Source organism: Entelurus aequoreus, linkage group LG17, assembly GCF_033978785.1.
Source record: "Entelurus aequoreus isolate RoL-2023_Sb linkage group LG17, RoL_Eaeq_v1.1, whole genome shotgun sequence".
NCBI classification, from domain to species: domain Eukaryota; kingdom Metazoa; phylum Chordata; class Actinopteri; order Syngnathiformes; family Syngnathidae; genus Entelurus; species Entelurus aequoreus.
The window spans coordinates 37695084-37707222 of NC_084747.1; the positions used below are offsets into that span (position 1 = coordinate 37695084).

At 38.0% G+C, this 12139-nt stretch overlaps 1 protein-coding gene across 1 annotated transcript in view; it reads left to right on the top strand.

The window, feature by feature from the left end:
* LOC133632872 (clathrin heavy chain 1-like) overlaps window positions 1–12139 on the top strand; it is an 81467-nt gene that overhangs the window by 66797 nt on the left and 2531 nt on the right. The window contains exons 24-32 of the mRNA XM_062025645.1: window positions 829–993; window positions 1094–1369; window positions 1732–1881; window positions 1963–2094; window positions 5855–5965; window positions 6203–6373; window positions 6464–6685; window positions 6950–6976; window positions 9226–9301. Of these exons, the coding sequence (XP_061881629.1) occupies window positions 829–993; window positions 1094–1369; window positions 1732–1881; window positions 1963–2094; window positions 5855–5965; window positions 6203–6373; window positions 6464–6685; window positions 6950–6976; window positions 9226–9301 (1330 nt within the window). The remainder of the gene's footprint in view (window positions 1–828; window positions 994–1093; window positions 1370–1731; window positions 1882–1962; window positions 2095–5854; window positions 5966–6202; window positions 6374–6463; window positions 6686–6949; window positions 6977–9225; window positions 9302–12139) is intronic.

Below are 12139 nucleotides of genomic sequence, written 5' to 3' on the forward strand. Positions count from 1 at the left end.
AGTATGCTAAGGATAGTCAGGGAGGTGACCAAGAACCCTCTAGTGGAGAGAGCAGAATCTTACAAGAGGGCAACCATCTCTACAGCAATCTACCAATCAGACCTGTATGGTACCGTGGCCAGACGGAAGCCATTCTACAGTAAAACATTTGCCAAATTGCACCTGAGTACTCTCAGACAATGAGAAACAAAAATCTGTGGACTGATGGGACAAAGCTTGAACTCTTTGGTGTGAATGCCAGGCGTCATGTTTGGAGGAAACCAGGCACCGCTCATCCCCAGGCCAATACCATTTTTACAGTGAAGCATGGTGGTGGCAGCATCATGCTGTGGGGATGTTTTTCAGTGGCAGGAACTGGGAAAATAGTCACGATAGAGGGAAAGATCAATGCATCAATGTACAGAGATATCCTGGATGAAAACCATTGCTTCTCATACAACCTTATTGAGATTAAGAGGTGCTGCAAAGAGGAATGGGCGAAACTGTCAAAGATAGGTGTGCCAAGCTTGTGGCATCGTATTCAAAAACACTTGAGGCTGTAATTGCTGTCAAAGGTGCATCAGCAAAGTAATGAGCAATACCTGTGAATACTTATGTACATGAGATTTTTTTTTGGTTTTTATCCTAATATATTTGCTATTTAAAAAAATTCAAAAAATCACATGGTCATTATGAGGTATTGTATGTAGAATTTAAAGGACAAACATGACTTTATTTAATCTTGGAATAAGGCTGTAACATAAAAAAATGTGGAATAAGTGAAGCATTGTGAATGTTTTCCGGATACACTTTACATTCACTCAATGACTGTACACTCTCCCTCTGCAGGTTGGCGATAGATGTTACGAGGAGGGAATGTATGATGCCGCTAAGCTTTTGTACAACAACGTGTCAAACTTTGCTCGTCTGGCATCCACACTTGTGCGCCTGGGAGAGTACCAGGCCGCCGTGGACAGTGCCAGGAAAGCCAACAGCACACGCACATGGAAGGAGGTAATGAAGTAAAAAAAAAAACAAGCAGCTGTTCTTCAAGGTGCTGCCATTCTCATTATATCCTGTTTGACACACCATCTTTCCTCACTCCCACCTCCAGGTTTGTTTTGCTTGCGTGGACGGCGAGGAATTCCGGCTGGCGCAAATATGCGGCCTCCACATTGTGATCCACGCTGACGAACTGGAAGACCTGATCAGCTACTATCAAGACCGCGGCTACTTTGAGGAGCTCATCGGTCTGCTGGAGGCGGCGTTGGGCCTGGAGCGCGCTCACATGGGAATGTTCACTGAGCTCGCCATCCTCTACTCCAAATTCAAACCACAAAAGATGAGAGAGCACTTGGAGCTCTTTTGGTCCAGAGTCAACATTCCGAAGGTGGGAACACCGGCACACCCAAAAATGCTGTATACTAAATGTACGTGTTTATCATTGTATCAGTTTTCGGCAGTGGTTCTGCACAGTCCTGCATCATATTGAGAGCTGTTTCTAAAATGTCCCTAATTACTGTACATGTACTGTACATGAGCATGTCATAATATTAGAAACACCTCTCAGTAAGATGCATTGCTGTTTTACACTAAAACTGCTACCAGCACAATAATAAACACTTACCACATTTGACACTTAATTGGTAAAGGCAGACTTTTTGTTATAGGTTTAGTATAGATTGCCTCAACCTACTGTGTATTCACAATGCTCAATATGGTAATTATATTTTCCATCTCTCTACTTACTAGGTCCTACGTGCAGCTGAACAATCTCACTTATGGGCCGAGCTGGTATTTCTTTACGACAAATATGAGGAGTTCGACAATGCCGCCATCACCATGATGTCTCATCCGACTGACGCGTGGAAAGAAGGCCTTTTCAAAGACATCATCGCAAAGGTAAATTGGCAGTGTCTGCCTTTTTTTTCTTGTCTTTTGCCGACCTGTTTTGTTTACCTTGACTGCTATATGTCTATTTAGGTGGCTAATGTGGAGCTGTACTATAAATCACTTTCCTTCTACTTGGACTACAAACCCCTCCTGCTTAACGACCTGCTGATCATTCTGTCTCCACGGCTGGATCACAATCGAGCTGTCAACTTTTTCACCAAGGTAATCTTTTCTAATACTAAGGGGACAAGAGTTTTGATACTGTTAAATACCACATTGTGATCACAGTGTCAATACAACCTTAACATAAAAAAGAATGATACTGTCACTGATGCATGTGCAGTGTACACCTAAAGGTGACTTATGATGATTTTTCCCTTTCCTGACTACAAATATTACAATGTTAGATTCTCGTGTTAAATAATGCCAAAGCATCAAATGATGAAGTTCATGCATTTGGGCCCATTTAAGGTTGCACACAATTTAGGATGCCTTTAAACGCTGCGTTTTATAGTCTTTTTTTTTAACAATGCGCCATTTGTGGTGTCACAGATTGATGGTTGTACAAATGTGGGATTTCTTTTAGTTGATGCTCTCTACCGGGCCCCTCCTCTCTGCCTGCTCTGATGTCTATAAGATAAATACTTCCGTGTTGATTTGTCCACAACATTTTATCCGGGACTGTTTTGTCAACATGGACCATAGGATAAAGTATTTAATCTAGGGCTGCAACTAATGATTAATTTGATAATCGATTAATATGTCGATTATTACTTCGATTAGTCGATTAATAATCGGATAAAAGAGACAAACTACATTTCTATCCTTTCCAGTATTTTATTGAAGAAAAAAAACAGCATACTGGCACCATACTTATTTTGATTGTCTCTCAGCTGTTTGTACATGTTGCAGTTTATAAATAAAGGTTTATAAAAAATAAAAAAAAATTTAAAAAAAAATTAAAAAATTACCTCTGCGCATGCGCATAGCATAGATCCAACAAATCAATGACTAAATTAATCGCCAACTATTTTTATAATAGATTTTAATCGATTTAATCGATTAATTGTTGCAGCCCTAATTTCATCTGATCGTGGCATGGGCACAATATCATCAACGTGCGACATGCAGTGAAATGATTGCTGGCTTTTTTTATGCGGCTCTGTATTGATCGAAGAGAGGGCAGGCGTGGGCATGGTTTCAATCGCAGTCTGCCTTGCAGACAGACTCAAAAAACGGGGTAAAAAAAATGACTGTGTCCAAAATTAAAAACCAAAGCTTATCCAAAGCATGTGTTTTTATTAAAAAAACATAATTGTTTCCCTATAATGTTGTGGCCGGCGAATCTATATATTGTTTATGAAGTTTCATCCGTGACTGAAAGAAAAAATAGCGATGATGTCTAATGCATTCAAATATTAAATAAACGTAAATGAAAGTCTGCTCTTAGCAGAGCCAAATGGAGCTCTTCTATTTTTCCCATAAAATCCAATAAAAAACATTCAAAAACCGCCAACTCCATTTACATTTCGTGATTTGAATATTAACCAAGTATTAGTGATATTGTTATTATAAGCGCTAACACACACAAAATATAGCAGCGTCGTGTTCACTATAGTGTGTGCCTAGGTTTACATCATCAAGTAAGCTTCCTCGCTTCCTTGCTCCCTGATAGTTAATTGTAGATCATAAATTATGCATCTCACCTGGACAAAATAAGTCTTGAGTAGGTATTCCGATAAATTGGGACACTTTGACTGCCATTTAGGATAAAAAAATGTCCAGAACGACATGAAAGACGCTTGGTCCCACCCTGGCACCCCCACCACCTTTCTTCACGAGGATTATGATTTAAAATCCATGCACCGCATATGCTTTAAATGATCAAAATACATAAATATGAAATGTTATTATAAATGTGCCCGTTACTATTTTACATACACTTCCGTTCAAAAGTTTGGGGTCACATTGAAATGTCCTTATTTTTGAAGGAAAAGCACTGTACTTTTCAATGAAGATAACTTTAAACTAGTCTTAACTTTAAAGAAATACACTCTATACATTGCTAATGTGGTAAATGACTATTCTAGCTGCAAATGTCTGGTTTTTGGTGCAATATCTACATAGGTGTATAGAGGCCCATTTCCAGCAACTATCACTCCAGTGTTCTATTGGTACAATGTGTTTGCTCATTGGCTCAGAAGGCTAATTGATGATTAGAAAACCCTTGTGCAATCATGTTCACACATCTGAAAACAGTTTAGCTCGTTACAAAAGCTACAAAACTGACCTTCCTTTGAGCAGATTGAGTTTCTGGAGCATCACATTTGTGGGGTCAATTAAACGCTCAAAATGGCCAGAAAAAAGAACTTTCATCTGAAACTCGACAGTCTTTTCTTGTTCTTAGAAATGAAGGCTCAAACACAAAATTGTTTGGGTGACCCCAAACTTTTGAACGGTAGTGTATATACTTACATCATGTATATAAAACTTCAATGGATGTGTTTCGTTGTTTTTTTAAGGGCTTTGTAGGCGAAGTTGCGCGGCTCCCATAGGCTCCATTGTAAGCGGAATTTTGATAGCATTTATTTAATATTTAGAATGCAAAAAATAAATAAATAACATCCATTGCCATGTTGTGTTCTTATATTTTTGGAGGGGGTAGGTTGAAGGGTTTAATTTGCAATTTGGGAACGCCTCCACACACAAACCCTTTGCAGACATACTAAAAAAAAAAGGGTTATAAATGTGACTGTGGAGCAAAATGTACCCAAAATTGACACCAAATCATACCTAATGCATATTATATATATATCTAATAAATGATAAATGTAGATTTGTAATATTAGACTTAAACTTAAACCTGCTCAGTGGCCTTGTGGTTAGAGTGTCCGCCCTGAGACTGGAAGGTCGTGAGTTCAAACCCCGGCCGAGTCATACCAAAGACTATAAAAATGGGACCCATTGCCTCCCTACCTGGCACTCAGCATCAAGGGTTGGAATTGGGGGTTGAATCACCAAATGATTCCCAAGTGCGGCCACCGCTGCTGCTCACTGCTCCCTGCTCCTCTCACCCCCCAAGGGGTGAACATGGGGATGGGTCAAATGCAAAGGATAATTTCACCACACCTAGTGTGTGTGACTATCGTTGGTTTGACTTTAACGTTCGACTTAGACTTCCTTTGTCATTCAAATTTGAACTTTATAGTACAGATAAGAATTACATTTTGTTGCATTAGCTAAAAGAGCAATAAGGTACAGAGTGTTTGCATTTACAAAAGAAGGTCCAGATATAAATAGATAGATTCCTGTACAGATAAATATATTGCACTTTTTCATATGCATCCACGTTTACGGATGTATGATATTGTCTTTATATCCATCCATCCATTCTATCTACCGCTTCCCGCTTTCAGGGTCATAGTGTTTTTTTTATTCTGTGTATCATGTATAGTATAGTATCATCATAGCATAATCCATATTGCGTGAGTGCGCTGGTCATTTTCATGTCAGTAATACTTCATCAGTGTAGCTGATGTGACTCTATCTTGCAATTCCATTCCCTACTGTTATCAATACAGTTCCATTTAATTTAGGTTTGACAAATGAAAACATCTTACTAGATTCTGGAAATAAATTCAAACGCTGATGTAATTTTTCGCGTTGGTTTTTGTAAGTATGCCTTTGAACGCTGCATTTCAATGGTTAATTACATAATGCACCAAATTGTTATGTGCAGCACTTGCATTTTGTAATACCTTTTGCAATGTGTATTAAGTTATTCCAAAATGTGTTTTAAAAATGTAATTACAAAATGCAAAGGATTATTAAAAAATGTGGCATTATCACATTAAGAGGTGAATTTTTATTACATTATTTACATATTGCACTATCATTACATAATGCATTTTAACAAAGGCACAATGTATTTTCTCTTTATGACATATCAAACATTTTGTTATTGTATTTTCCATCTAACCAGGTGAACCAACTGAAGCTGGTCAAGCCTTACCTGAGGTCTGTTCAGAATCACAACAACAAATCTATTAATGAAGCACTCAACAACCTGCTGACTGAGGAGGAAGACTACCAGGTCTGCCAGTCCTCCTCATAACTAAAACATACCATATTCAAACGTCTATTGCTTTGATTGTATGCTCTCTTATGATGCATTCAAATTGTGATTCAAATTGAGACACATTATCCATGTCGGCATCCAATTGACACCAGCAGAGGGCGCTGCTGAGGTTTAATCACAATGTCGATCAGGTTTCTTTAAGCAGCGCTTCTGCTAAGAATTTTGTGTTTTTTCCCCCTCTGTTTTCCACAGGGTCTGAGAGCATCCATCGACGCTTATGACAACTTTGACACCATCTGCCTCGCCCAGAGGTTAGAAAAACACCAACTGATTGAGTTTCGACGCATTGCTGGTTATCTGTATAAGGGGAACAACCGCTGGAGACAGAGTGTGGAGCTTTGCAAGAAGGACAAACTCTACAAGGTGTGAGGATTAAGGAGGGGTAGTTAGTGCCATTTCTATTCTGGCTGATAATGATGAGTTCATTTAACACACTTATCCCGTCTTTCCCAGGATGCAATGCTCTACGCTGCAGAGTCCAAGGATGCTGAGCTAGCAGAGACTTTGTTGCAGTGGTTCTTGGAGGAAGGCAAAAAGGAGTGCTTTGCCGCCTGCCTGTTCGCTTCCTACGACCTGCTTCACCCAGACGTGGTGCTGGAGCTTGCCTGGAAGCACAACATTGTGGACTTTGCCATGCCTTACTTCATCCAGGTCATGAGAGAGTACCTCACAAAGGTTGGTTCTCAAGTGAATTCTGTATTTTTTTATTTCTTACACATCATTTTTACTTGGAACCAAATTCTTTATTGTCCTCAGAAGCATTTCTTGTAGAACCTGTTTTCTCCAGTGAAAAGTAGACTGTACGTATTGAACATGTTTGTGTTTAAAGGCATATGTAAATAAAAATATGCAATTTATTTTGTAATAAAATTCAACCCCCTCTGGTAAAGTTCTAAAGCGTAGGTGACTTGAGGTCATTTTTTGGTTTCTTTTTTTCAGGTTGATGAATTTTCGCCGAAGGTGACGGTCTCTGGCCCCCTTTTTTGTATTTATATTTCATGTTCTGTCTGCTACTGTTGTAACTCCCTGATCTCTTAGATCTCTCATGTAGTATTGTAGTAACATAGCATGGACTGTAGACTGAGTAAGGCCTACCTAGCAGTGATAATAGCGTGTGTTGGCTTTTGTTTTACATTCAGCACTAAAATGGCAAGTTTTAAAATTACAGCAATAGCACCAAATTTGAATGGTGCTATAAGTAGAAAGGCCTCAAAATTGCACATGCATGACATCGCCCAAGACATCAGCAAAAAGTTCAGTTTAGCCGGCATCCAAGGACATGTGTTTTTGCTTTTTGAATTCAAGCCATAAGACTATAGGCAGGAGAGTAACGTGCTAATGTTATACACTAGCTAGTAGGGATGTAATGATATCAAAATGTCCCGGTACGATATTATCACAATATAAAGGCCATGGTACGATATTATTGTGGTATATTTTCAAAAAAATATACGTACAAATGCTGTAGTATGTCAAATGAAGTGGCAGGAATATTTAGGATAAACACACTTACTGTAATTGAATACAAACATAATGCTCAAATGTTCTAATCATATTTATTACTTCAAACATGTATTTTAAGTACAAGCCAATAAAAACAAAACTAAGTGCAGAACCTTTAACAGACGATGTAGACATCCAGTTGTAAAACAATAGTCTAGTCTAACAGGGACGCGTAACATAAAAGACGGACGCTTTGGACTTACTTGTTCTTCTTGAACAGTTTATTTTAAAAGAGGAATGCTCAGGATCTTTCAATGTGTAGTTTGCATTTTCTCCCTGTGACTGCGTGGGTTCTCCCTGGGTACTTCGGCTTCCTCCCACCTCCAAAGTCATGCACTTAGGGATAGGTTCAGTGGCAACACTAAATTAACCCTAGTGTGTGAATGTGAGTGTGAATGTTGTCTGTCTATCTGTGTTGGCCCTGCGATGAGGACTTGTCCAGGGTGTACCCCGCTTTCTGCCTGAATACAGCTGGGATAGGCTGGTGATCAGCAGGGATGGCAATTCGACCAACTGCACAGAGGATTTTGTGAGATGTAGTTTAGTTTCAGACAAGTCAACGCAAAAGCACCAGAAAAAAACTACACCCACCAAGTTTTTGTTTGATACCATCACACGTCACGGAATTATTGTGAAGATTTTGAAACCGCAATACCACGGTATCTACAATACCGTTAAATTCAGACTAGCTAGCTATTCACTAGTTAACTGCTATACCCATTATCAATGGTACAGTGTTATACTTTTATTATAATACATTGGTTGTTAACTTTTTGTTACATGTGTATGACAATTGATATTTAATGTAACTTTAATTAATCAGCGTAAGAGTTTTTTTAGGGACGTGTTTTGTTTTAATGTGTTAAACCTATTTACACTGGAAAATCTTTTGTTATAATGTTACTAAAAATATTGCATTTACACTACATAATAGGATGGGCATTTTTTTGCTGAATTGTCTTCCAAGGGAGTCATCATATTCAGAATTAAATATCAGTGAAAATACAGCAGCTAATCTTCTCAGAATAAAAGCATTACTCACGTTTTATTCATTGAACTTGGTTATTCAACCCAATATATAAATTACATTCATTTCTAAAATGTAAAACATTTTTGAAATACATTTAAAAAACAATTTGGATAGTTTAACAAACTCAGTTCACTTTGCAAATGAATATTATTTCCGATAAGGTTTGAATAATTTTTAGAGCGCCTGTAAAAACTACTTTTGTCCACACGTGTTGATGTTAGGAACTGAAGCCTTCACGCCTTCCTTATCAGTGTTATCTCTCACCTCTCTAACGCCTCTCTTATGATGCTGCATATAATGTTTGTGTGTGTTAATAATAATGATTCTCTGAGATGGGAAACTAACATTGATGCTATTGTGAGCGACTCTGTCATCTGCCTAATGACAGACTTGCTACTAACAACCATGAACTGATTTCCCTGTGCAGGATTACACACTAACGCCACATGCTTTGTGGTCCCTTTGTATTATTACAGTATTTTAACTTGGTTTTACAAATGTTGAATCAAATATTCTACAATAGTTCTTGTGTGGGATTGACAAAGTAGTAAGTCAACAATAGGAATATTATGGGGGTTGTGGGTTGCAGTGGTGTTAAGTAGTATTCTAACAAATGTAATATTTGCATAATTGTTACAGTTAAAGGGCTTTAACAGTAAATCATGTTCTGTGGTGCCTTCAGGTGGACAAACTGGAAGTGGCTGAAAGTGAACGGAAGACTGAGGAGGAAGTGACGGACCCTCAGACCATCGTGTTTGGTAAGTGGACAAGCCTCTCTCTATTCGCTCTTGAGAAGAAGCTGGTGTTCAGGCAGCAGCATGTGAGCTGTTCGAGACTTTAAGTCAATAAAGCTTTGATTAAAAATGCTTATTAAAGTCAGACCGATTCGCTGATTAATTTTTAGATAGCCAGTTTATTTTTTAGATGACTTTCTACGGAGGTTAATTTGTGTCTTTATTATGAAAGCTTTTTTTTACACTGAATTTATATTATGTCATATATATTTATTGCATTTGAATTTTATGAACTGAATTATTTCAATTCAATTCAAATTATGCTGACAATTTCATTGAAAAAAAGAAAAGAAATTTCTGCTTTAAACAGCAAGACTTGCTTCCGGTAAATTAGGACTGAATCAATTGATCCTGTCTCAGAACCAACCAATGAGGTGTCTAGTTTGAAGTCAGGGGGCACTGGTCTTGCAAAACAGCATAAAAAAGCAGTTAGCTGGGCTACCTGGGCAAAATACAACATAATTAACATTTCAATATGTGGCCCGCTGGATATTTTCAAACTATAGAAATTATTCCAATGGTTAAAATCATCACTTTTGAGTGACATACTGTATGGTTTGTATGTGTCATGATATGCAGCTAACTGACTGTGATACACAATGTGATCAGCAGGTGGTGCTGGATATTGATGTTCAGGGAAACGTAAGGAAGAAGACATGGGCAATAGCTGTTTGGATGCAGGCATGGAGGGAAGAATACATGTTTGAGCTTTAGCTTGTTTTTCACTAGAAAAAGTTTGGTAATTAACTGATTAATCAACCACTACGGTGACTATAGGAAGAGTGATATTACAGCGAATAAGTGGATATTCTTTTTTTCCTTTTTCCTTTATTTTTATCTATGTTTGTCGCATCGTTGTTGCACTTGCTTGATTATAAATATCAAGGAGGTGGTCTGCATTAGAGGAGCAAAGTTAATATATTTTGAATATAGTGAAGTGTTTTATAGTTAATATTGTAAATATCACATTCTGTATGTTCATGTACATTCAAGTGTCTTTTTCAGTAAAAAACAAAAAACAGACCATGAATGAGCTTTAGTTATTTTACTGAATTGTATGACAGTCAGAATGTACATAAAATATAGAATGTGGGATTTACAATATAAACTATGAACAATGGAATACTGTATAGTGAGAATGTGTGTTGCGCTCCTGCAACCCCATGCTTGATCAACATATTTTATAATCCAGCAAAAACAACAAAAATGCAACAAACATGGCGAAATATGGACGCAAAGGGTAAAAAAACATCCACATATTCGATATAAAATCATTGTTCCGCAGAACTTTGTTGTAGAATTCTGCCTTTGTCTGACACTCACTATGGCTTTTTTGCTCTGAAAACAAGCCCCGCCCACTCTTCCCCACTGTTCGTTCCCAGAGCTTTGTATGTCACTTAAAAGGGCATATTCTAACCTTTGGAATCATTTCTTTGATTGAAAATATACAGCATTGAAATGTTAATTATTTTGTTTTTGTATTATGCCAAGATAGCCCAGTTAATTGCTTTTTTATGCTGTTTTGCAAGACCAATGTCACGTGACTTCAAACTTGACACCTCATTGGCTGGTTCTGAGACAGGATCGATTGCTTCAGTCTTAATTTACCGGAAGTGAGTCTTACTTTTGGAAGCAGCAAATTTTTCAGCACTGAATTTTTCAGCACTGAATTTTTTTATACTGAATTTTTTTACACTGATTTTTTTTTTATACTGAATTTTTTTACACTTAATATATTTTCAATGAAATTATCAACATAATTTGATGTAACATAATTCAGTTTACAAAATTCAAACGCAAAAAATTCAGTTACGTAAGTTCAGTGTCAAAAGAAAGCTTTCATAATAAAGACACAAATTAACCTCCATACTTTCCATGCTCGCCACACTACACATTTGCAGCCTAAAGTTGTCAAATGATGCCGTTTGGAAATTCAGGTTCAAATTATTTTTATTTTGAATTCCTCAAATAGTGGCCAGTGGGAGCGGGTTGTTTGTTTGAAGTAATGTGTGTTGTATTGAATAGGCAATACAATATGTTTCCTTATAAACTCAGTCTATGCAATGCGAGGCATATATTCAATTAGTGATGATGACACACTCACCCATTAATCTAGGCCCAGCATCAATTTGAGTGGAGGTCACTATTTGATTCGACACTCGTTAAGACTACTGTAAGTGCCGGGGGAAAAAAGGCCACTTATTTAAAGGTAGCAAAAATATATATTTTCTTACCACACCCTTTCTATGTTGCAGCATAGGGCTGGGCGATATATGGAATATACTCGATATATCCCGGGTTTGTCTCTGTGGGATGTAGAATCAATCAATCAATCAATCAATGTTTATTTATATAGCCCTAAATCACAAGTGTCTCAAAGGGCTGCACAAGCCACAACGACATCCTCGGTACAGAGCCCACATAGAAAATGACTATATCGTGAGTATTCGAGTAAACGTTCTCACGCAGTTGCTTTTAGCTGCGGGCATTACACTTCAGGCTTTTTTCAGTCTTTCTTGTCTCTCCTGCTCACAGAGAGATAAAACAAGCGCACCTTCTTACATACGTCACATACATGTGCAACATCATACGCCCTCGCCGAGCAGAGAGGTAGCGGAATGGGTAACGTTAGGAGGGGCAGGTGGTGCTATGGGAGCAGTGCGCGTGGTAATACGAGAGAGAGAAAGATGCGACTCTGCTAACAAAAGGAGGAATAATTAATTCCCAAGAAAAACAGCACAGGGTCCATCGACTGGCGGTGGTTTGGCTTCAAGCGGGAAGATGTTGAACAGACAACCGTAA